Here is a 25,468-nt window from a genome sequence, read left to right on the forward strand (position 1 = left end):
TTGGCTCCAGTCCATGTTCTATCTTTATAGTTTTGCCAGGATGGAGTCATGGCAGATAGGACACACATCATTGGCAATACATCTAAAATTACCCCACAGTTTCCTTGAATAAGCCTGATCCTGTCTAATCTTGGAAGCTAAGCAGGGTTGGGCCTGGGTAGTACCTGGGAGAACACCTAGGAAGACCAGGTGCTGTAGGCATAAGAAAATTAAAAAAAAAATAAGGAATTGTAAGCTGACAAGATCCTTGGAATCTGTGCGGTCAACTAAGGGTTGCCTCTCCAAAAAAAAGGAAGTACTAAAAAAAATAAAATAAAATTACCCCATCAATGTTGGTTCGGTAGTATCATTGCCAATTTATCTCTGCCAATGTGGGTAATACCATGAGGAATATTGGCTATACTCCACTTTAATTATAGCTATCTCCTTAGGTAATAGCAAAGCATCTCATGATTCTTTAATTTGCCATTCATTTATAGGGTTTCCTGAAGTGGTAAGAAAATCTTTATTCCTAAATAAAGCTTTTCAAATTCATTGACTGACCCAAAAACACATGTACTATCAGAATAAATATTTGCTCTTTTATCCTTCATTAGTTGATAGATCTGGTCCAGGGCAAATACTGGACTTACAGAAGACCCGGAATGGCACTGACTCAACTAGCCACTTGCTAGGTAAGAGATTTTGCCAAGTTACTTTTCTGAGCCTTGGATTCTTCAAATATGAGATGATATTTCCTTCACAAAACTGTAAGCATTTTGAGTTACTGTATGATAGTCAAGGAGTAACTACGACTGAGTCCTTCACATTGGTTATTTATTTTATCACAACCATTCTATGCAATGGCCTATTATCCTCCTTTGATAGAAGGTCAGCAACATCACTGTAAGTGGCTATGCCAAGTTTCAAACTCACATCTTTTGGATACCAGAGCCCATTTCTTACTAACTCCTCCATTGCCCTTGACACTTTTCCACTGTTAGGTTCAGCCTGTCACATCTTAGGCACTCAACCTCTAACAATTTATAATTTGCAAATTTGATTATTATGGGTTTGTCCTGAGGTCTGATCTCCGCTCAGTGCAGCGGCAAAATTCAGTTTTAGCCTGGCCCAGCCGAAGACTATATTCTCCCCTCTCGCGAGAGGCGCCCAGTCCGGGTTTATTGTGAGCTTACAGTGCGGTGAGCCCAGTCGGTGACGGGGTCCAGGCAGAGGCGTCGCCTGTCGCTATCCCGCTTCCCGCCCCGCCAGGCCTTCCCCGCGCCCCCACGCGGCGTCCTTAGCAACGCGCGCTCTCGCTCCCTGCCCCGCCCCTTCCGCGCGGCGCGGCGCGAGGTGCTAAGCGGCGGCGGTCTTTGCGCCTGCGCGCGGACGCAACCGCCAGTCAGCGGTCTTCTCCTCCCCTCGCTCCCCTCGCTCCCCTCCCCCCCTCCTCCTCCTCAGCCTCAGAGAGTGAGTCGCCAAGATGGAGCCCGAAGACCTGCCGTGGCCGGGTGAGCTCGAGGAGGAGGAGGAGAAGGACGAGGAGGAGGAGGAGGAAGAGGAGGAGGAGGAGAAGAAGAAAGCGGAGGCGGAGGAGATGGAGACGAACTTGGACGAGGTTGAGGTGGTGATGGTGGAGGACGTGGAGGACGATGACGCGCGGGAACTGGACGCGGACTTGACCTACGAGAGCCAGCCTCTGGAGAGTACGGACGACGAGGAGGACGAGGAGGCAAGGGCTTGGCTGCAGGCCCACCCCAGCGGGACTTTCCCTCCGCCGCCGCTGCCGAAGCACCGCTACACCGACAGCAGGCGGATGGGCTCGGAGAAGGTGAGCTTGGCCGGGGAGCGGCGCGGCGCGCGGTCGGGGCCGGGTGATTGACTGACTGGTGGTCCTTGAGGGCTCAGCCTGCTCGCTACCCGTCACGGTGCCAGACACATCTCGACTCTTGCCCAGGTTTTGGCTGACTACTACAACCTCCCGTTCTTTCCGGCCAAGACCTTTCGTTGCTCCCCCTCAGTAGGTCCTGGGCCTTTTGAATTACACCAGATGTTCAGAGGAGCCAGTATTCCAAGCTTGTGTAGTTAAAAAACGCTTTTGGGAGGCGGTGGGGCTTATCGTGTCCCGAAGGAGGGGAAAAGGGCGGTGTCGGAGTGGAGACAGTGGTTACCGAGGGACTATCTTGTTGGAACGACAATTAGGAGATTAGTTTGCTTGAGTGCAGGACTCCCCTGAGGGTGTAGTGTGGATTATGTACACTGCAGGAGTAGTTAGTCTCAATACAACCGTTCCCATTGTATTTCTCTGGACCCTCGTTTATAGCAATAAAGGAACCTCAGCTGGTAGGAGAGGCTTAGAAATGCAGGTTTATGCCGCAGCTCCAAACTGGGAGACCGGAAAGCACAAGGTGGTAATACATCATGGAGAGCGCTGTTTTTATGGTTGGCTCCTGAAGATCATTTTGAAAATAATTGCATTTAATCGATTGCTTTTCAGGAATGAAAAAAAGGTTTGCTATACAATTTGAAATATCAAGTCATCAGACATTAAGTTTCTGTTCTGTGCAAAGTACATTGTGGGGGCAAAAGGAAGCCTAGGGTTTATTTTCTAGGACTGCTACTTAGACAAGATGTAAACTGCAGAGTGAAACAACAAAAGTACAACAGTTGAAAAGACAGAGGAAAGGTTCTATAGACCTGGGCTGTTCAATATAGTAGTCACTAGCCAGGTATGGCTCTTTACGTGCTAATTAAAAGTAAGTAAAATTTAAAATTCAGTGCCTCTGTTATACTAACCACTTTTTACGTGTTCAGTATCCACACTTGACTAGTGGCCACTCTATTGGACAATGCAGATATAGAACAATTCCATTATCACAGAGTGTTCTGTTAGCAATGCCATGAACTGTTGATCATTAAAGAGCAATAGTAGTTGTTTTGCCTGGTAAATATTTCAGTGGCCCCTTAATTCATCAAACATATATTTATTGAATCTTCACCAAGGGCCATGCATTGAGCTGGATGCTAAGGAGCTATGGTGAACCCAGATGTTTTTTATCTCTGCCTTTCTAATGTTCACAGTCTGGAGAGGGAGGCAGACAAAATATACATGTGCCATAAATAAAGTAAAACTGATATATGTTAACATGCTTTGTAACATATATTAAGGGAATCTGACCTTGGGAAGCTTCCTAGGGAAAGAGCTGAGATCCGAAGACATATTTAGGTTAACCAGGCAAAGGGAAGGGAATGAGCCGTCTAGTTGAGGGAAAGGCACATTAAAAGGTACTCTTGGTTCGAGAGAGCATGGCATTTTCAAGGAACCAAAGGCCAGTGTGGGTTGAGCGCAGACTTCAAGGTTTTGTGTGTTGTACCCAGGATTAGGAGGTTTTATCCCTGGAGCTTTGGGAAGTCATTGTGGTGGGAGGTGTCTGATAAGATTTGTGTTTTCAAAGATCACTTTGAAGCGGAGTGGGGTGGGGAGTAGCACTAATAGATCAGGGATGCTAATTTGAAGGTCCTTGCAGTATTCCCAGGCAAAAGATTATGATATTTTGGAACGGGGAAGTGTTGGTGGACATAAAAAAAGTGGACTCATTTCGAGGGATATTTAAGAATTAAAATCATCACACTTTTACAGTAATTTTGCATTATTTTTACACTGATAATGGATTAGGTGTGGAGCATGAAGGCAAGAACGTGTCTAGGTGTTAGGTTATTGGATGAATGGTTATGCTAAATACTGAGATATGGCCAGGTTTATGGTGTAGATGGTGGTGGCCATGGGGGTTGGTGATGGGATGGGTTAAGTGTAAGGTTAGGTTATGAGTTTGGTTTTGGAAATTTAAAGTTGTAAGTTATCTATGTATAAACCATAATTAAAGCCATACTTGTGAATAAGGTCTCCTTTTATTTTGTTCTATGATTTCCTGTTTGAAATTATTAAGATTTAAATTTATGTCTTCAAGCCTAAGGAGGAATGTTTTATAAAGCACTTTAACTCTTACTACAAATGGAACAATTGTTTTGTTTAACAGTGATTTATCTGTGTGTAATAGAAAATCTTGCTTTTTAGAGCCCTGAGTGTATTTTCCCCAGAGGGGTTTTTTTTTTTTTTTTTTTTTTCTTAAAGCGAAATCAGATATTCTTTTATTGACCTCAAAGAATATATGAAGGTATAGATGGTGTGATATATTAAAGGTAGTTTTAATATCATATGAAGAGGATTAAGATAATTTTTTTCTTTAGTTCACTGACATATTAAAACTTACTGGCATAAGTTAGAAAATGTTTAAAGGAGACACTTTAATGTTTCTTGCTAGAAATTTATGAACTATAAATTTTTTGAAGATGAGTTTGTTGTGTAGTATTTAATGTAGTGTATTCAAAGGATGAGACCAAATTATAGGAAACGTAATTTCTTTCAGTTTAGTCTCAAGTTAAATGACAAAAATGTAATAATTGATTCACTCTCTCATGTATCTCTTACTACATAATAAAAATGTTGTATTGGTGATGTATAAGAAAGTGATTCAGTTTGTAGTCCTGTTGGTGAGACTGAGCTAAAGCATGGAACTGTTTAAATTCAAAGTGAAATGTGACCAGCCTTACAACCAAGTCTTTTTAAGAGTTCAGGAAAGTGAGTGATTCAGAGCCTTTGCTGTGTTGGTCTTAATGCCAGTCCTGCAGACCATTCAACATGGATCACTTCAAACACCTCTCCTTTTAATTCCTGAACCTAGATTTCTGAGCTGTGCTAGGGAAAATAACTCAGTTCCGTGCATTGGTATCACTAGAAATTCTTGGTCTTCAACTTTTAACTGGGTGGATCATCAACCATGCTTGGAAATCTTTTTATGTTTGCTCCCTTAGCTTCTTTCACATCTTTACCCTTATCCTCTAACCCTCATCCAGTGTTCAACATCCTCCCATCAGCGTATTATTATTTCATAGGAGAGAATGCAGGCCTGAATCCCTTCACTTTCCAGCTCCCCATCTCCAAATTTATCTACACTGCACAATTCTTAATCTTTTTGACCTATTAACACATGCTTTATTCTTAATCCTTTCTTGTGCTCCTAGGCTAAAAACTATTAGTCATAGTGTGTTTTTCTCTTAAGGAACTGCTAGATTTTATTTGCAGATAATGGTTTTTAAAAAATTGTTTCTTTATACCACTTTCATACAAGGTATTGGGAAGATTTTTATTTTCTATGCTCTGGAACAGTTTAATATATGAATTTTTATTACATGTTTGAAAAAATAATCACAAGTGAAACTACTTTGAGTCTGGATCCTTTCAGGGTTATAGTCTGTATAGACTCACTTGTCTTGGGTTAATTTTGATTTGGGGTAATTTATGATTTTTCTAGAAAATATTTCAGCAAGGTTTTTTAGTTAAATAGAATGCTACATAATATTCTTTATTTTTTTTCCATTGCATCTACGGTTATCTCCATTTCTCATTCCAGTTTTAAATCACAAAGTTGTTCACCCTGAGCCTCTTGTAATTTGTCAGTTAAAATTTAGGGCTTCCTACCCTACCCTGGTGCTGGTTCCCATGGTGGTCTGTGCTCTGGGAATTCTCCAGTAACTTGTGATTCTCTGTACATGCTTGTCTGTCTCTCCAATTTTGGGGACTGTGGTTTGCCCTTAATTTCAGTTCTCTGATGAATATAAGAAGACATGTTGATTTTCAATTTATTTTTCTTTTTGTAAAGGTGGGAGTGATGACTTCCTAACCCTTTGCACCAGAGCTCTATTCTGTTTTTGTTTCGTTTCAACAGACTTTATTTTTAGGAGCAGTTTTGGGTTCACAGAAAAATTGAGCAGACACTACAGAGATTTCCCATTTACCTCTTTTGCCCACTTATGCACAGCCTCCTCCACTGTTAACATCCCACTACTGTACATTTGATATAATAGATGTATCTACGTTGACATCCAAAGTCCATACTTTACATTTAGTGTTCACTCTTGGTGTAAGTTCTATGGTTTTCATAAAAGTATAATGGCATGTATCCACTGTTAGAGTACTGTTTTAGGGTTTCTCCATGTCTTTTCATGGCTTGGTACCTCTTTTCTTTTTAGTGTTAAGTAATATTCCATTGTCTGGATGTACCACAGTTTATCCATTCACTTACTGAACAATATCTCAGTTGCTTTCAGGTTTGGCAGTTATGAATAAAGTTGTTCTAAACATTCATGTGCAGGTTTTTGTGTAGACACATAAGTTTTTAATCCACTTGGGTCAATACCAAGGAGCATGCTTGCTAGATCGTTTTCTAAGAGTGTGTTTAGTTTTGAAAGAAACTGCCAAACTGTCTTACAAAGTGACTACCATTTTGCATTCCCACCATTATTTAGCAATGAATGAGAGTTCCTTATGCTCTATATGCTCAGTAGTATTCACTGACAGTCCTTGGTAGTGTTAGTGTTTGGGATTTTTGGCCATTTTGATAGGTGTGTAGTGGTATCTCATTGTTTTAATTTGCAGTTCCTTAATGATATGTGATGGTAAGCATATTTTCACATTTTTATTTTTCGGCCGTATGTTTTCTTTGGTGAGGCATCTGTTCAGATCTATTGGCTGTTTTCTAATTGGGTTATTTGTTTTATATGGTTAAATTTTAAGAGTTCTTTGTATATTTTGGTTAAAAGTCCACTATCAGATAGTCTTATAAATATTTTCTCCCAGTCTGCAGCTTATGTTTTTATTTTCAACATTGTCTTTCGTAGAAAAGAAGTTTTTAATTTTAATGAGTCTAGCTTATCAATTATATGATGTAGCCATTCTCTTAGCAATATGCATTTAAGGTACCTCCTTTGGTGGTGTACCTAAAAATTCATCATTATACCACAAGGTCATCTAGGTCTTATTGTGTATTATCTTCTACATGTTTAACAGTTTCCATAGTTTTGCATTTTATATTTATATCTGTGATCTATTTTGAGTTAAATTTTGTGAAGTATGTAAAAATCAGTCTAGATTCACTTTTTGCATATGGATGTTCAGTTCTTCTAGCACTATATGTTGAAAAGACTATGTTCCATTATATTGCCTTTGTTCCTTCATCAAAGATCACTTGATGATATTTAGTGAGTTGAGTTCTGGGCTCAGTTCTGTTCCAGTGATATGTTTGTCTATTCTTTTGCCAATACCACACTGTCTTGATTGCTGTAGCTTTATAGTAAGTCTTGAAGTTAGGTAGCATAAGTCCCCTCACTTTGGGTTTTCTTGCTTTTCCATACAAATTTTAGAATCAGTTTGTCAGTATCAACAAAATAGTTTGCTTGAATTTTCATTGGAATTGTGTGGAATCTTGGCATCAAATTGGGAGGAACCAACTTGTTGACAATATGTAGTCTTCCTAACCATGACTGTGGAATATCTGTCCATTTAATTAATTCCTCTTTCATTCTTTTCATTGGAATTTTATAATTTTCCTCATATAGACCTATATATTTGGTTAGATTTATACATGAATATTTCATTTTTGGGGTGCTAATGTAAATGGTATTGTGTTTTTAATTTCAAAGTCCAATTGTTCTTTGCTGGTATATAGGAAAGCCTTTGACTTTCACTCAGGTTTTTAAATGTTTAATAATCATTCACAGAATCTCTAACCATCCACTTTTTAAAAGTGGAATATTGAAGTCTAATTATTGTTGAATTGTCTATTTTTTCATTTCTGTCAGTTTTTACTTCAGGTATTTTGGTGCTTTGATGTTAGGTGCATATATATTTTTGTTACATATTTTTGATGGATTGACCCTTTTATAATTATGAAATGTCCCTCTTTATCTTTAGTAATTTTTTCATGTTTTGTCTTGATATTACTATTTAAATAGCCAAGAGGTGGGAGCAACTCAGGTGTCCATCAGCTGGTAACTGGATAGTCATCAAGTTTGTTATATACATACAGAGGAATATTACACAGCCTATAAAAGGAAGGAAGTCTGGTCACATGCAATAACATAGATGAACCTTGAGGACATTATGCTAAGTGAAATAAGCCAGTCACAAAAGACAAATAATGTATGATTTCACATACATAAAGTACTCAGAATAGTGAAATTCATAGAAACATGAAGTGGGATGGTGGTTGCCAGGGTCAGGGATGAGGGGTAATGGGAAGTTATTGTTAAAATAGGTACAGTGAGGTGATTTGGCGGAAACATGGCGGAGTGAGAGACATCTGTAGATCTCTTCCCTTGAAACAACAATAAGCTGAACATCTAAAACTCAACAAAAACACTGAACTACACACCAGCATGTCTGAGCGTGGGATCTACACATAAGAGCTACCACAGGTCAGAACCCTGGTTGTCGGGCAGTAGACTGGGAGTGGTAAAGAAGCTGCCTCTTGCAGCCGCCAGAGCTCCCTGTAAGAGGAGGGGAAGAAGTGAAGGCGCAGCGACTTTCCTGAACAACCCTGCCTAGAAGCTTGTATGCAGCCGACTGGAGGGCCCAGTCATCAGGGCAGAAAGCTGATAAGTGTTAAGAGACTGCAGAGAAACAACAGCTGATTTTTACTGACCCGGTACCCATGACTGAGCCACAGCCCCCACTCCCAACGCAGAAGGCCCCTCCCCCCATGCCATCCGAAACCTATCACCACAGAGCCCCAGATGAATTTGAACCAACTGCCAAGATTGAAGCCAACCTCTCCCAGCCTCTGGAGCTCTCTGCAGGAGGAGGGGTAGGGGAGAAGGAGCATGAGTTCCTGCAGTGAGTTCCCTGAACTTCTCTGCCTTGAAAAGCTGTGAGCTGTGGCTGGCCTGCTGCAGGGCACAGTCATCAGGGCAGAAAGCAAAGAAGTGGGGCGGGACTGCAAAGGAACAACAGTTGATTTTTGCTGGCAGAGGTTGCAAAACCAAGGCTGAGCCTGAGCCGCACCTCCCATACTCCCACCCAGAGGGCCCCTCCTCCCATACCCTACATGACCCATCACCACTGAGCCCCTGCGGAATCTGAGGAAACTACCAAAACTGCTAGGGATCCAAGGGGCTTAGGTGCCACCTACTGGAAACGAAAAGAAGAGTGCTTTCTTTGCAGCAGGCTAAAGAGAGACCTTTAATTAATAAACCTTTTTTTCTGGAAAAACAGCAGAATACACTTGCATTAATGCCAGGTGGAGAAATAGTCTGTAAACACCATGAACAACCAAGGTGACAAGGCATCTCAGAAAGAAAGAGAAAAATCTCCAGAAAATAAGCCGACATAGAAATATGAGACTTAAATGACAAAGACTTCAGGATGGAACTTCTGAAAAGGCTCCATGAGATCCAAAACAAATCATATCAACAATTTCAAGAATTAAAAAAACAACTAGATGAGCAGAGCAAGGAGATTGAAACCCTCAAGAAGAACAGAATAGATATTCTGGAGATGAAGAACATATGGCAGGAGTTGAAAAATGAAATAGCAAGCCTAGGAGATAGAGTCGACCAAATGGAGGACAAGATCAGTGATATCAAAGACAGAAATCTAGAAATAAATCAGAAGGAAGAAGAGAGAACCCGAACAATGAAACAATGAAGGAGAAATACAACTAGCCGATACCATCAGGAGAGAAAACATAAGAATAATGGGCGTTACCAAAGGCAAGGGAAAGGAGCAGGGACTAGCAAGCATTTTCAGATAAATAGCGGATGAGAATTTCCCAAATCTAAGGAGTGAGCTGGAGCTTGGAATTCAAGAAGTCAACAGAGCACCCAATTATTTCAACCCCAAAAGGCCTTCACCAAGACACATTGTATTAAAGTTATCAAAAATCAATGACAAAGATAGAATTCTCAAGGCAGCCAGGGAGAAGAAAATGGTAACGTATTAAGGAAAACCCATTAGATCCTCATCGGACTTCTCAGTGCAGACCTTACAAGCCAGAAAGGAATGGAACCAAGTATTTAAACTATTAAGTGAAAGGAACTACCAGCCTAGAATAATGTATCCAGTTAAGCTCTCCTTTAGATATGAAGAAGAAATTAAGACCTTTTCAGACATACAAAAATTGAGGGAATTCTCCAGTACGAGGCCTGCACTCCAGGAAATTCCTAAGGGGTCAGCTCACCTAAAACAAAATAACAACAACGAAAATACATAATTAGAAGTAAAGTGACTGTCAGGCAAATAGAAGCAGAGGAGTGTAACCCTTATTAAGAGCAGGACATTAGCTTAAATAATAAATGAATTGTTATAACAAGATAGTAATGAACGTTCAGCGTATATAGGGACAATTTTAGACAAGAATGAACAGGGGAGGATTCAAAGATCCAAATTCGCAAAGGGGAATAGAGATAAGGCACACGCAGAAGAAAATAGATGACTGTGTATATGTAACTATCCTGTACGTATTCGTAATGGTAATCACACACCAAAGATTCAGAACTGAAATATATAACATGAAACAAGAAGAATCAGAGGTAAAACCCACAAAAGCCAACCAAAATAAAGAAAACAGAAACATATGGACAAGGAAGCAATGGAAACACTGAGCTACCAGAAAGCAAAAGATAAAATGGCTATTAGAAGACCTCATAGTTCAATAATTACCCTAAATGTAAATGGACTGAACTCACCAATAAAAAGGCACAGAGTTGCAGAATGGGTCATAAAACAAAACTTAACCATATGCTGCCTCCAGAGAACACATCTCAGCTCTAAAGACAAAAATAGACTCAAAATGAAAGGGTGGAAAATGATGTTTCAAGCAAATGGCATTCAGAGAAAAGCGGGAATAGTGGTACTGATATCAGACGAACTAGACTTCAAATTAAAAAGGTAAATAAAGATACTGAGAGATGCTTCATAATGATAAAGGGAATCATGCACCAAGAAGACATAACATTTATTAATATCTATGGTCCCAATCAGGGAGCCTCAGAACGTGTAAAGCAATTACTAGCAGAACTAAAGGGAGACACAGACCAAAACACTTTCGTAGTAGGAGACCTAAATACCTCACTATCAGATATGGACAGATCCCTCAAACAGAAAATCAATAGGGAAATAACATCCTTAAATGATACTTAAGTCCACCTGGACATAATTGACATTTACAGAGCCTTCCATCCCAAAACGGCTGTTTATACATTCTTCTCTAGTGCACATGGAACATTCCCAAGAATCGACCACATACTGGGACACAGAGATAGCCTTAACAAATGTAAGAGGGTTGAAATCATACCAACCATATTTTTTGTTGATAATGCCTCGAATCTAGAGGTCAACTAACTGCAGAAAGAAATCAGGAATAAAACAAACACTTGGAGATTAAATAACATACTACTGAAGAATAACTGGGTCAGAGAAGAAATACAAAGAGATCAAGAGACACATGGAAATGAATGATAATGATAGTACAACATATCAAAACTTTTGGTACATGGCAAAAGCATTCATAAGAGGAAAGTTCATATCATTACAGGCCTATCTCCAAAAGCAAGAACAAGCCCAAATAAACAACCTAACACTTCATCTTAAATAACTTGAAAGGAAGAACCAATGAAGCCTACAGTCAGCAAAAAGAAAGAAATAATCAAAATTAGAGTAGAAACTATTGAAATTGAAAACAAACAAACAAAACAATAGAAAAATGCAGCAAAGAGCTGGTTATTTGAGAAGGTTAATAAAATTGACATACCCCTGGCTAGACTCACTGAAGAAAAAAGAGAAAGGACACAAATAAAGAAAATCAGAAATGAAAGAGGGGAAATTATGACTGATATTGCAGAAATATAAAGGATCATATAACAATACTATGAAAAAAGTACATAACACCAAATTAAATAACCTAGAAGAAATGGACCTGTACTTAGAAAAATACAACCTTCCTAGACTGAAGCAAGAAGAACTGGAAAATCTAAATAGATGGATCAGTAGCATGGAAATTGAAACAATCATCAAAAACCTAGCAAAAGGTCAAAGTCCAGGACCAGATGGCTTTACCAGTGAATTCTGCCTAACATTCAAAGAAGATTTAATATCTGTTCTCATCAAACTCTTCCAAAAAAATCGAAGAGTAAACAATGCTTCCAAACTCATTTTATGAGGCAATATTACTCTGATACCAAAACCTGGTAAAGATAACACAAAAAACTATAGACCAATATCTCTCCCGAACACAGATGCAAGAAATCCTAAATAAGATACTAGCAAACCGAATACAGCAACTTATTAAAAAGATTATATACCATGATCAAGTTGGCTTCATGTCAGGGACAGAAGGAAGGTTCAACATACGTAAATTGGTTAATGTGATAGACCACATAAACAAATTAGAAAATAAGAATCATATGATGATATCAATAGATGCAGAAAAAGCCTTCAACAAGATACAGCATCCGTTTATGATTGAAACGGTCCACAAAATTGGTATAAAAGGAAAGTACTTTAACATTATAAAGGCCATTTATGACAAACCCTCAGCCAACATTGTACTTAATGGTGAAAAACTATAAACTTTCTCTCTAAGATCGAGAACAGGGCAAGGCGGTCCACTGTCACCACTCTTATTCAATATAACATTGGAGGTCCTAGTAAGTGCAGTCAGGCAAGAGAAAGATATAAAAGGCATCCAAGTAGGAAAGGAAGAAGTCAAACTGTCACTATTTGCAGATAACATGGTTTTTTATATAGAAAACCCTGAAGATTTCACAAGAACACTACTAGAAACAATAAGCAAATACAGTAAAGTCTCTGGATACAAAACAAACTTTCAAAAATCCATAGCGTTCCTATGCTTTAATAATGAAGTGTCAAAAAAGTCGTAAAAATAATTCCTTTTGCAGTTGCAACAAAAAGGATAAAATACCTAGGAATAAATTTAATGAAACATGAGGGACCCATATAATGGAAACTATAAGACCCTATTAAAAGAAATTGAAGAAGATGCAAGGAAATGGACAGATATTCCATGTTCTTGGATTGGAAGAATCAGCATAGTTAAAATGACCATTTTACCTAAAGCATTATACAGATTTAATGCAATCCCCATCAAAATCCTGTTGGCGTTTTTTAAAGAAATAGAATAAAAAATCATCAGATTTGTCTGGAAGCGCAAGAGACCCCGAATTGCCAAAGCCATCCTGAGAAAAAAAGAATGAGGCTGGAGGCATCACTCTGCCCGAGTTCAAATTATACTACCAAGCAACGGTAATCAAAACGGCATGATAGTGGCAGCAAAACAGACACATGGACCAGTGGAACAGAATCGAGAGTCCAGAATTAAACCCATATTTATACGGGCAAATAATTTCCGACAAAAAAAACTTAAAACATACAGTAGAGAAAGGAAAGCGTTTTTAATAAATGGTGCTGGAAAACTGGAAAGCCACCTGCCAAAGAATGAAACTAGACTGTTGTCTATTACTACACACCAAAATTAACTCAAAATGGATTAAGGACCTCAATATAAGACCTGAAACAATAAAATGCATAGAAGAAAACATAGGAATGAAACTAAAGACCTTGGACTTAAAGAGGATTTTCTGAATTTGTTCTTAAAGGCAAGAGAAGTAAAAGCTAAAATAAATGAATGGAACTATATCAAACTAAAAAACTCCTACTCAGCAAAAGAAATCGTTAACTAGGTAAAGGGACAGCCATCTCAGTGGGAAAATATATTTGCAAGTAACGCCTCTGGTAAGGGCCTAATATCCAAAACATAAAAAGAACTCATATGACTCAGTAACAGCAGAAAAACAAAGATCCAATCAAAAAATGAGCAGAGGACCTGAACATATACTTCTCCCCAGAGTACATACAAATGGCCAACAAATATTTGAAAAGATGCTCAACATCCCTAGCTATTGGGAAAATGCAAATTAAAATCACAATGAGATACCATCTCACACCTGTTAGAATAGCTGTAATCAACAGGACAAGCAATAACAAATGTTGGAAAGGATGTGGAGAAATAGGATGTGGAGAAATTGGTAGTCAGTATGGAAAACAGTATGGAGGTTCCTCAAACAACTAAGAATTGATCTACCATATTATCTAGCAATCTCTCTACTGGGTATTTACCCCAAATACTTGAAAACTCAAATCCGAAAACATATTTGCACACCGATGTTCATAGCAGAAGTATTCTCAGTGGCCAGGACATGGAAGCCATCGAAGTGTCCTATGATAGATGATTGGCTAAAGAAGATGTGGTACATATATAAAATGGACTAGTACTCAACCATAAGAAGAGATGAAATACTGACATTTGTGACAGTGTGGCTGGAACTGGAGGTAATCAAGCTAAGTGAAATAAACCAGATAGAAAATATTGAAAATCACATGATATCACATGTGGGATATAGACCTAAAAGCAACAAATGAGCAGGACAAACAAACTGAGACTCATGGACATGTACTGTAGACTTAGTGTTTACCAGAGGTTTATAGAGTTAGTGGGATGGGGGAGGAGCGGGGAGGTAGAAGGGGTAAAGGGGGTCAAATATAGGGGTTTAGTGGGAGGGTGAAGTGGGTAAAGGGGATCAAATATATGGTAGCCAAAGGAAACTGGACTTTGGTTGGTGAACACACAAACGAATATACAGATGTTAAATGATAACGTACACCTGAAAATTATAGGATTGTATTAAACAATGTTACCCCAATAAACTTAATTAAAATAAATAGCTACAGTGATTCAGTTTTGCAAAATGAAGAGAGTTTTGGGGATGGGTGCACAACTGTGCTATTGTATTTAATATTATTGAATTGTAACCTTAAAAATAGGTGAGATAGTAAATTTTATGTTATGTATGTTTTACTACAATTAAAACTTTAAAAAAATTTTAATCCCTAGATAAAACCAGAAAATTTGTTGCTATCAAACTTGTTTTACAAGAAGTACTAAGAGAAGTTCTCCGAGATGAAAACAAGTTGCACCAGAGAATAATTAATGCAAAATGACAGCACCAAAGCAATTTTGTACATAATTGCAAAAGACAATATAACTGCATATTTTTTCATTTATGCCCTTCACTGCTTTAGTAGTTGTGTAAAACAATATATAATATTTAAATGTACTGTTGGACCTATTATTGCAGGAAGTAACACCCGACGGAGAATTTGGATGCTCAGACAACTTTATTAGAGGAAGGAGAATTGCTGGCGGAGAGTGTGGGGCATTCGACAGACCCAAAGCACAATCTCCCCTTGATTAGATTATATGTTTCTAGGAATTTCTGCATTTCTTCTTGGCCATACAGTTTGTTGGTATACAGTTGTTCATAGGATTCTCTTAATATCTGTATTTTTGTAGTATTGATTGTGATATTCTTTCATTTCTGACTTTATTGAGTAATTTTTTTCTTAGTCTAGCTATGGGGTTGTCAATTTTATTGATATTTTAAAAACAATTTTTAGTTTGAATTTTTCTTATTTACTATTTTGTTTACCTGTGCTCTAATCGTTATTATTTCCTTCCTTCTGCCTGCTTTAGGTTTAGTTTGTTCTTCTACTTGTATGTTAGGTTGTTGATTTGTGATTTTGCTTTGTTTTTAAATGTACACACTTAAAACTATAAACTTCTTCCTAGCACTACTTTTGCTGTATCCTATAAGTTTTGGTATTTTGTGTTTTTATTTTCATTGTGTCAAAGTTGTTTCTAATTCCCCTTGTGACTACTTGTTCGGCCTGTTGGCTTTCTAAGAGTGTATTGTTTAATTTCCACACATTTGTGGAATTTCCAGTTTTTCTTGTGTTGTTGATTATCTAGTTTCAGTTTATTGTGCTTGGAAAAGATATCGTGTATGATTTCAGTCTTCCTGAATTTGTTAAAACTTGTTTTATGGCTTAACATGTGTTCTATCCTGAAGAATGTTTCGTGTGTACTTGAGAAATGTGTATTCTGCTGTTGTTAGGTGGAGTGTTGTGTACATTTCTGTTAGGTTCAGTGGTCTATAATGTTGTTTAATTACTCTGTTTCTTTATTCTGTCTGATTATTCCATCCATCATTAAAAATGGGGTATTGAAGTATCAATATTATTGTGTTGCTTGCTGTGTATTTCTTCCTTCAATTCTTTCAAACTTTGCCTCATTAATTTAGGAGATCTCAGATTTGGTGCCTAAATACTTTTTATATCTTTTTGGTGAATTGACCCTTTTATCATTATAATGTACTTATCTGTCTCTTGTAACAGTTTTTGACTTAAAGTCTATTTTGTCTGATATTAGCATAGATATTACCGTACAGTTTTTTTGGTTACCATTTGCATTAACTATCTTTCCATTCTTCCACTTTCAGCCTATATGTTTCCTTAGATCTAAAGTGTTTCTCTTCTAGACAGCATGTAGTTGGAAGACCATTAATTTTTAATATTAAATACTGACTCAGGGAAAGACTCTTTAAAACTGTTAATATATATCAAAAGTCATTTAATCTCAGATCAGAGAATTGCCGATGACACCCACTTCTTTTTGAAGCACTTATTTTAAGAATCCTTCTCCAAGTAGTTGAGTTATACCACTATCCAGAGGAGACTGTTGGGAAAGCTGATCAAACATATGGAAATGTAAAAAAAATTTTTTTTGATGAAGTCTAAATAGGTAGGTAATAAAAGTCAGAAATTCTGGGAAAGGATTTTAGTAAGACTTTTAACATTTAATTTTAACTTTTGGGTTTTCTTTTAGCTGATAAAAGCGAAGGGGGTGTGTGTTCTTTTTCTTACACTTTGGGTTTGTTGTCAAAGTGCTAGTTTCTTAATGTTATAGCATTAATTTTCTTCAAATATTTGAATGAACTAAAACCTCTCTTTACAAAGCAAAGCTGTTGTGAATCAGCTATTTTAAAGGTAAAACCCCCATACCCCACCCCAGCATTATTTAGCTGCAGTGGAGAGCCATTTCGAACATTGATTTTGGCATTATTTTTTCCCGGGAAGGCTCAAAGAAGATGAACTGATAAAACATTAGCTGTATCGTTACATATTTAGGGATTTCAGATTGCCAAAATGAATTGATAAAAACAACTTTCTTTGTTTTTTATTCTTTATCCCTTAAAAGTTATCATTGAAGCAAAGTGGTTGTGCCCGATGGTGCTATAACCTTTTGAGAAAAACCTCTTGAAAGAGTTGAAATCTTAGAAATCTCTTTAGTTATTGAATAGATTTTAAATTAAGCTGGTCCTTCTATGACCAAAAGCACCTTGTAAGTGCTCTGTAAAAAAATGTTTTATTAGTGTAGGAACAGTGTTTTAATTCTAGAAAAAATCCGATGACCTTGGATTTCCTTCAGAGGCTCTTGCACGTTTGTGGTTAATAATGTTTTGTTAGCATTCTTTTCTGAACTCATAGCTGCCTGTTTTATAACTGCTTCCTTTTTTTATGGACATTGTGTCTTTATCTTTTTGAGGATCTGAGATATTCTTATTTTAAAGTCTTTTGAATGTATAGTTTTTAACCTCATTTTTAGCAGGAGTGTTGTTTATTTTGGTACACCCCTCTCTGGTGTTTTTTGTGGTTGTCTCTGCCTTGCCCCTTGTATCTGCTTTTCTTTAGAAGGAAGTCTAATGTTGGAAGCTTTGGGTTCTTATTCTCCAGGAATATTGTGTAAAATTCAAGAATTAGTCCCTGAACCAGTAGATGACTTGACCTAGTTCATTTTCATATGCCTCTGTCTTTTTCATTTGCATTGTTTCAGCCTTGGGTAGCAGTTATAGCTTTTATTGCCTTCTACCAGTGGGAGAGCCCCGTTTCAACCCCACATTTCATAAAACGAGCCTGACTTTTGTTTCCACTATTCATGCTACGAGATAAGTTTTGTCTGTATTATTAGAGTTAATTTCTTAGGTGTCTCAAACATTAAGACTTTAAAACAGGTAATTTGCTTGTTTCTGCTTTCTTCTTTTACCTCTATGGGTATAGGAAGTTAAGGAACTACCGTGGTTTATTGGAAAGTATGTTATGTCCTAACAGATAATCCTAAGTCTATTTCCTTATTTTTAAATGAAGATAATAACTTGAACAATGGTTATGAAGTTGAAATGTTATTATATTTATGAAAGTTTTGTAAACTGAGAAATATAATCTAAATGTTAGATTTTGTTACTACTATATTTAAATCTGCTTTTGATTTTCAGGTTCTGTTGACTGGTCATGTATGGCAAAAGTCATTATATCATGACAATAGTAGAACACAGGTTTCTGATACTAATGTGGTCTCTTTGGAAGATACAGCTCAGTTGGATTCTGGAGATGATCAGGTATATCTGGTGTAACTGACAAATTACCTTTCTTTTGATAAACAGCATGAGAAATTCTTATTTAGCTGTGAAGAATGGAAAGAGGTGAATTAATATTCCACTTCTCTAATAGATCATGGCAACCTTAATTATATGGCACAGCAGTTCTCTTTTATTTATTTATTTTGGTGGTCTCAGGTCTACTTTGCATTCTTAAGTATTTTAAAGAGCTTTGTATGGGTTATCTATATTGATATTTAGCTTACTAAAATTTAAAACATTTAAAAATATTTATTTTAAAATAACAAACCCATTATATATTAACATAAATAACATATTTTAAAATGAAAAATGACTTTTTTCAAAAAAAAATTAGTGCATTGTATTACTTTTTTGCATATCTCTTTAATGTTAGGCTTAAAAGAAGATAGTCTATGAGATGATTTTAGTCCCTTTTATTAAAGTTAATTTCTTAGGAACTGCTCCAGAAAAGCAGAACCCGTTGTGTATACATATACACACACTCATTGACTCATGTGATTATGGAGGCTGAGAATTCACAATATCTGTGACTGGAAGATCCAGGAGACCTGATAACAACACAGTTGCAGTCTGAGTCTGAAGGCCTAAGGACCAAGAATCAGGCCAACTGATGGTATAAGTTCCATTCTGAGCCCACGTTTAAAGGCAGGAAAAAGACCAATGTCCCAGTTCAAAGACCATCAGGCAGAGAGAACGAATTTCTTACTTAGCTTTTTGTTCTATTTTGGCCTTTGATGGATTGGATGAGTCTTGCCCGAATTGGGAAGGGCAATCTGCTTTACTCAATCTGTGGATCAAATGTTAATCTCATTCAGGTACACCGTCGCAGTCAGGTTCACTATAACATTTAACCGAATATCTCAGCACCCTGTGATCCAGTCAACAGATAATATTAACCATCACAACTGGATTCTCATATCTGCTCTGCATTTAGTTTGGGATATATTGTTTTAGTTGAAGTATGTAAAGAAAATCTGGCCTTACATAGAAATATAGTTAGAAAAGGAAGCCCCACATAAATTTCCTGAAAGGATGTCAAGTGATCCCCAGGGATCCTTGAATCACTCTTTGAGAACTGCTGATTTAGAACATAGTCATAAACTTAGAAGAAATGGAAAGCTTGTGAGCTGGTAGGAAAAAGGATGGTATATATTTGTTGGAGGAAAAATAAAGCCTTATTCATAATGATTAAATTTTTGAGGTAATTCCCTATTAACTTTATAAGAAGGTGCCAAACTATTTTCCAAAGTGACTGTACCATTTTACATACTCCACGATGTATGAGAGTTCTAGTTGCTTTGCATTCTTGTAAGCTCTTGGTATTGTCAGGTTTTTTGTTTGTTTTTAATTTTAGCCATTCTATGTGTATTATGGTGTGTCCTGCTTTTAATATGCATTTTTTCTAAGGACAAATGATATTATGCATCTTTCTGTGTGCTTATTTGCTATCCATGTTTCTTTTGTGAAGAATCTGTTTAAATCTTCCCATTTTGGGGGCTGATTTGTTCGATTTGTTGAGTTTCGAGAATTCTTTATTTTAAATGCAAGTCCTTTATCAAATACATGTTTTGCCAGTATTTTCTCCCAGTCTTTGGTTTCCTTTTAAATTTTCCTGTCTGTTTTTCAAAGAGCAAACGTTTTAATTCTGATGGATTTGTTTATTGATTTTTTTTTTTTTTTATGGTTTATACTTTTAGTGTCCTGAGAAATTTTGGCCTAACCCTAGGTCATAAAGATTTTCCCCTATATTTTTTCCTAAAACAGTTTCTCGCCCTTGCTGCTTTTGACTTTTGAAGCCAGATAATTTTTTATTGTGTGTGGCTGTCCTATGCATTGTAAGATGTTTAGCAGCATCCTTGGTCATTTCCCACTAGATATCAGTAATACTTCCCCATGGTTGACCATATATGTGTGAGTCTGTTTCTGGATTGTCAATTTCATTGATCCATATGTCTTTCCTTGTGCTAGTGCCACACTCTTATTAATTATTGTACTGTCTTAAAATCAGGTAGCGTGAGTTCTCCCACTTCGTTTCTTTTTTAAAAAATGTTTTTAATGCAATATTTTTTGAATTGCTATAAAAATTTATTAGAATCACCTTGTCAATTTCTATTTAAAAAGTCTACTGGAATTTTGATTACGATCGCCTTAAGACTATACATTAATTTAGAGAGAATTGACATCTTAATATGCATTCTCTAACCCACAAACACAACAGTTCTTTCATTTTTAATTAGGTATTTAATTTCTTCATCAATGTTTTGTTATCTTCAGTATATAAAACTTAACATATTTTATTAGGGTTACTTAAATTTTTAAAAGTTCCTACTTTCTATTCATCACAGGTATTTACAGATATAAGTGACTTTTTTATGTTGACCTTGTAGCCTATGACATTGCTAATCTCATTTACTAGTTTTAGTAGTAGCTTTTTCGTAGATTCTTTAGGACTTTCTATGTAGACAGTCATATCAACTGCATTTTTTTCCTTTTTAATATACAGATTACCCTTGAACAATATGGATTTAAATTGTGTGGGTTTACTTATATACGGATTTTTTTAAGTAAATACCTGTACTGTTTTTGATCTGTGGCTGGGAGTCCGTGGATGTGGAGGGCTGACTATGCATTGACCTATGTCATTTTATATAGGGGATTTAAGCATCTTCAGATTTTAGTATCCACGGAGGTCCTGGAACCAATCTCTTGTGGGAACCAAGGGTAGTTAGGTTTTTGGGGAGCCAAAAGTCATATGTGGATTTTCAACTGCTTGGAGGATTTGTCTCTCCTAACCCCCAGGTGTTGTTCAAGGGTCATCTGTATGTGCCCTGTATCACTGGCTAGGACCTACTTGTTCTTCCACTTGATCTACTTTGTGTTCTGATCTCAACTTGTGAAAGCAAGTGTCACCAACAACGTTTATATAGCTGAATACAGTGAACACTTTTCTGTCTTCATCTCAGGTGCAGTAAATAGCATTTTACGCCAGTAACCATTATATAACTTCTTAAATAGTTCTTGGCTTCTCCTGGTTTTCTTTCTACTACTTTGGCTATTATCTTTCAGTTTTCTTCGCTGCTTTATCTTCCCTTTTAAACCTCAAAATCCAAGGTTGCAAACTGTAGACTTGCATATGGCCCAAATATAGTTTGCAGTAGAAAAGGAAAGTGGGAGAATCACATATGAGAAGGAAGTTATTGGGAAAAAATCAAGGGGGATGGTAAAGTAGAGAGACTTTTTTAAAATAAAGCCACAGAATGAGGATTTTGATACATAATGAGCTTGTAGATCTGGTGGTAGGAAGATAAAAAAGTTTTATCTGCTATTCACTTATTGCAGAACGAGGTGAAATCATCAGTTGAAAAGGTATAAGAAGGTGTAAAGTAGTCATTTTAGCAAGCCAGCTCACCAGGAAAATAAGTAGAATTTCCAAGCAATGCTGAGTAACTTTGTGTCACTAATTTAAAAGAAAACCAGTCTGGCTGTGTGCTTTCTTCAGCAGTGTGCTGCTGCTTGGATTCAGGTAAGAAGATTCAACCACAACTGAACTTTTGCCAGACAAATAGGATAGTGGGATAAAAGAGCAAGAAAGTTAAAGATGTTTGTAGGCAGTGATTATAAAGACGACTATGAAGTCTCAGAGTAGTAAAGAGGGAAATATAGGTAAGAAAGGAATTATGAAAAGTGTAAATGTTATAGGATAGTATCTTCATGAGGTTAAAGAATTATTGCAGTTGAGCTAGAGTAGTGGAGTAAGTGATCTGTGAAGACACAGGATGGGCAGGAAAACAAATGAATACATCTCATGTCAGTAGGCAGGAATAACTGTGGGACCATGCTTAAAACCATAGTCAAAGGGGACTGTGATGTGAGCCAGGGAGTAGGGATTTTGTTGTAGTGAGAGTCACAAGATGACTAGAATTCCCCTGCTTTAAAACCCTTCATTGGCCCACTATCTCCTATAGAATGGGGTGATTGTAAAATAAAAAATTTAAAATTAATCATTCTCATATTTCTTTTATTTTCAAGTATTTATTAAAAATGTAAAAAGCATGTTCCTAATAGCAGTTTTATGCTATAGATTTGACTAATTTATCCAACATAGAAGGAATTGAGATATTTTAGAATGTCAAAGATTTACTATTCCATAATACTATAAACCAGTGGTTCTCAACCTTTTTAGTGCCAGGGACTGGTGCTCCTGTGAGATCTAAGGCCTGATAATCTGAGGTGGAGCAGAGGCGGTGATGCTAGCACGGGGAGTGGTTGCAAATATAGATGAAGCTTTGCTCGCTCTCCTGCCACGTGGCCCAGTTTCTAATAGGCTGTAGACCAATAACTTGTCCACAGCCTGGGAGTTGAGGACCACTGCCTTAAATCATAGATGAGTAGTGTTAATATTGTAGAATATTTTAGAATATTTTTCTCTATCTTTTTTTCTCTGTAGTTATTTGTATAACTGATATTAGGTAATGGACAGTTGTATATCATTTTTTTTTAAAAAACACTTAACTGAAAGAACATTTGATTAGTATATTTTAAATCCAGAAAATAACTCTTCAAAGATGAGTCTTGTTTGAAAATATTCATAAAAATCTTTCTAAATTGTAATACTTATTTTTATGGATTCCGGGTCATTTGGAAATGAAAAAAATCTATATTCTCTTAAAAACATTTGTATCAGTCCCTAGGAAGACGACTCTAGTAATAGATTACAAAGTAATGAAAATGCATTATGTATCTAAGCATATAGGGTTACCATCAATATAATGCATCTTTTCATCTTTTTATTTAAATAAATGTAAAATCAAAGGAATTCATTATTTAACCAAAAATTTTAGATAAAACTACAAATGGAGGAAACATGGTAAAGAGAAAAACAACTAAGTTAGAAATATAATAAAATTGTTAAATTCAGTATAGAAAAAATGGATACATTTCTTGTAAGTCCAGCCAAGAAATAAAAAACTTAATGAAATAGACTTAATATAAACCTATCAAAGTTTATAGAGGTGGACTAGTACTACAAAAGAGGAAATGGAGAAAGTCGTAATACTACTAGCCATCAAAAAGGTTTCTGGATCTAATAGGTTCACTGGTGAAATCATTTATATTTTCAAGGAAAATTGAATTTCCCTGCATAAAATAAATATGGAATAAAGTTATAGAATATTTTAAAATACTGATTAATCTTATTATCATCCTGTATGAGTGAAAATGTTAGACTGTGCTAGCAAATGTGATTGAGTTTGACCCACCACTACCAAGTAAGAAATGTGAAAATGTTGCAATATAAAGAAATATATTATTATACTTTACCAGATTTAATTGAAAATGAAAGAAATGAAAGTAATGTTACAGCTAAAACCACAGAAATACAAAGGACCACAAGAGACTACTGCGAACAATTATACACTAACAAATTGGACAACATAGAAGAGATGGATAAATTTCTAGAAACATTAACAACCTACCAAGACTGAATCAATATGGCATAGAAAATCTGAACAAACCTATTACTAGTGAAAAGTTGAATTAGTAATTAAGAACCTAATAACAAACAGAAAAGTCCAGGACCAGATGGCTTCATTAGTCTACCAGACCGTCTTAATATCAATCACTCTCAAACTCTTCCAAAAAATTAGAAGGGGAGAGAAACTCTTTCAAACTCATTTTATGAGGCAGCAGTACCCCGATACCGAAACCATACAAAGATGCCACAAGAAGAAAAAATTATAGGCAATGAACAGAGATGCAAAAATCCTCAACAAAATATTAGCAAGCCAGATTAAACAATACATCGAAAGGATTATAATCAAGTGGGATTTATTCCAGGAATGCAAGGATGTTTCAGCATTCACAAATTAGTCAATGTAATATACTTTATTAGCAAAATTAAAGATAAAAGTCATATGATCATCTCAATAGATGTAGAAAAAGCATTTGACAAGATTCTACATCCATTTATGATAAAAACTCTCAACAAAGCAGATATAGAGGGAATGTACCTCAACAGTAAAAGTCCATGACCAGCATCATACTCAGTGGTACAAAGCTGAAAACTTTTCCTCTAGGATCAGGAACACCCACTGACAAGATGCCTGCTTGGCACTTTTATTCAACATTGTTGGAACTCCTAGTCAGGTAGTTAGGCAAGCAAAAGAAATAAAAAGCAACCAAATCAAAAAGGAAGATGTAAAACTATCTCTGTTCATAGATGACATGATATATAATGAATAATGTATTCTGTGAAGTTGTAGGATACAAAATCAATACACAAAAATCAGTTGTGTTTCTATACACTAATAATGTACAATCAGAAAAAGAAAGAGAATCCTATTTACAATTATATCAAAAAGAATAAAATACCTAGGAAGAAATGTAACCAAGTAGGTAAAAGATCTGTTTACTGAAAACTATAAGACATTGATGAAAGTTGAAGAAGACACACAAAAAATGGAAAGATAGTCTGTGCTCATGAATTGGAAGAATTAATGTTGAAATGGCCATGCTATTCAAAGCAATCTACAGATTCACTGCAGTCCCTGTCAATTCCAATGACATTTTTCACAGAAATGAACAACAACAACAAAAATCCCCAAATTTATATGGAACTACAGAAGACCCTAAATAGCAGAAGCAATCTTGGGAAAGAACAAAGCTGGAAGCATCATACTTCCTGATTTCAAATTAGATTTCAAAGTAATAGTAATCAAACAGTATGGTATTGGCATAAAAACAGACACATAGATCAGTGGAACAGAATAGAGAGCCCAGAAATAAACCCACACATACGTGGTCAATTTACAACAAAGGAGCCAAGAATATACAGTAGGGAAAGCACAGTCTCTTCAATAAATGGTGTTAGAAAAGCAGGACAGCCACATGCAAAAGAATGAAATTGAACTGTTGTCTTATACTGTACATAAAAATTAACTCAAAGTGGGTTAAAGATTTTAAGGTGAGACCTGAAACCATATAACTCCTAGAAGAAAACAGCCCTTTGACATAGACCTTGGCTATGATTTTTTTGAATCAGACATCAAAAGCATATAAATAACTCATATGTAACTCAATAGGAAAAACCAAATAATCCGCCTAGAAAGTGGGCAGACGGTCTGAATAGACATTTTCCCAAAGGCATACAGATGGCCAACAAGTACATGAAAAGATAGCATCATTAGTTGTCAGGGAAAAATGAAAATCAAAACCTTAATGAGATACTATCTCAGACCTGTTTGAATAGCTATTATCAAAAAGA

At 36.5% G+C, this 25,468-nt stretch overlaps 1 protein-coding gene across 1 annotated transcript in view; it reads left to right on the plus strand.

Moving 5' to 3' along the window:
* Positions 1-1,412: 1,412 nt before the first annotated feature.
* The window catches only part of ALMS1 (ALMS1 centrosome and basal body associated protein), a 157,259-nt gene continuing 133,203 nt past the window's right edge, over positions 1,413-25,468 (plus strand). Inside the window, 2 exon segments of the mRNA XM_036224753.1 lie at positions 1,413-1,813; positions 18,064-18,186. Of these exon segments, the coding sequence (XP_036080646.1) occupies positions 1,466-1,813; positions 18,064-18,186 (471 nt within the window). The 5' untranslated portion in view covers positions 1,413-1,465.

The sequence above is a fragment of the Rousettus aegyptiacus genome, unplaced genomic scaffold (genome assembly GCF_014176215.1).
Source record: "Rousettus aegyptiacus isolate mRouAeg1 unplaced genomic scaffold, mRouAeg1.p scaffold_m13_p_7, whole genome shotgun sequence".
In the NCBI taxonomy this organism is placed as follows: Eukaryota; Metazoa; Chordata; class Mammalia; order Chiroptera; family Pteropodidae; genus Rousettus; species Rousettus aegyptiacus.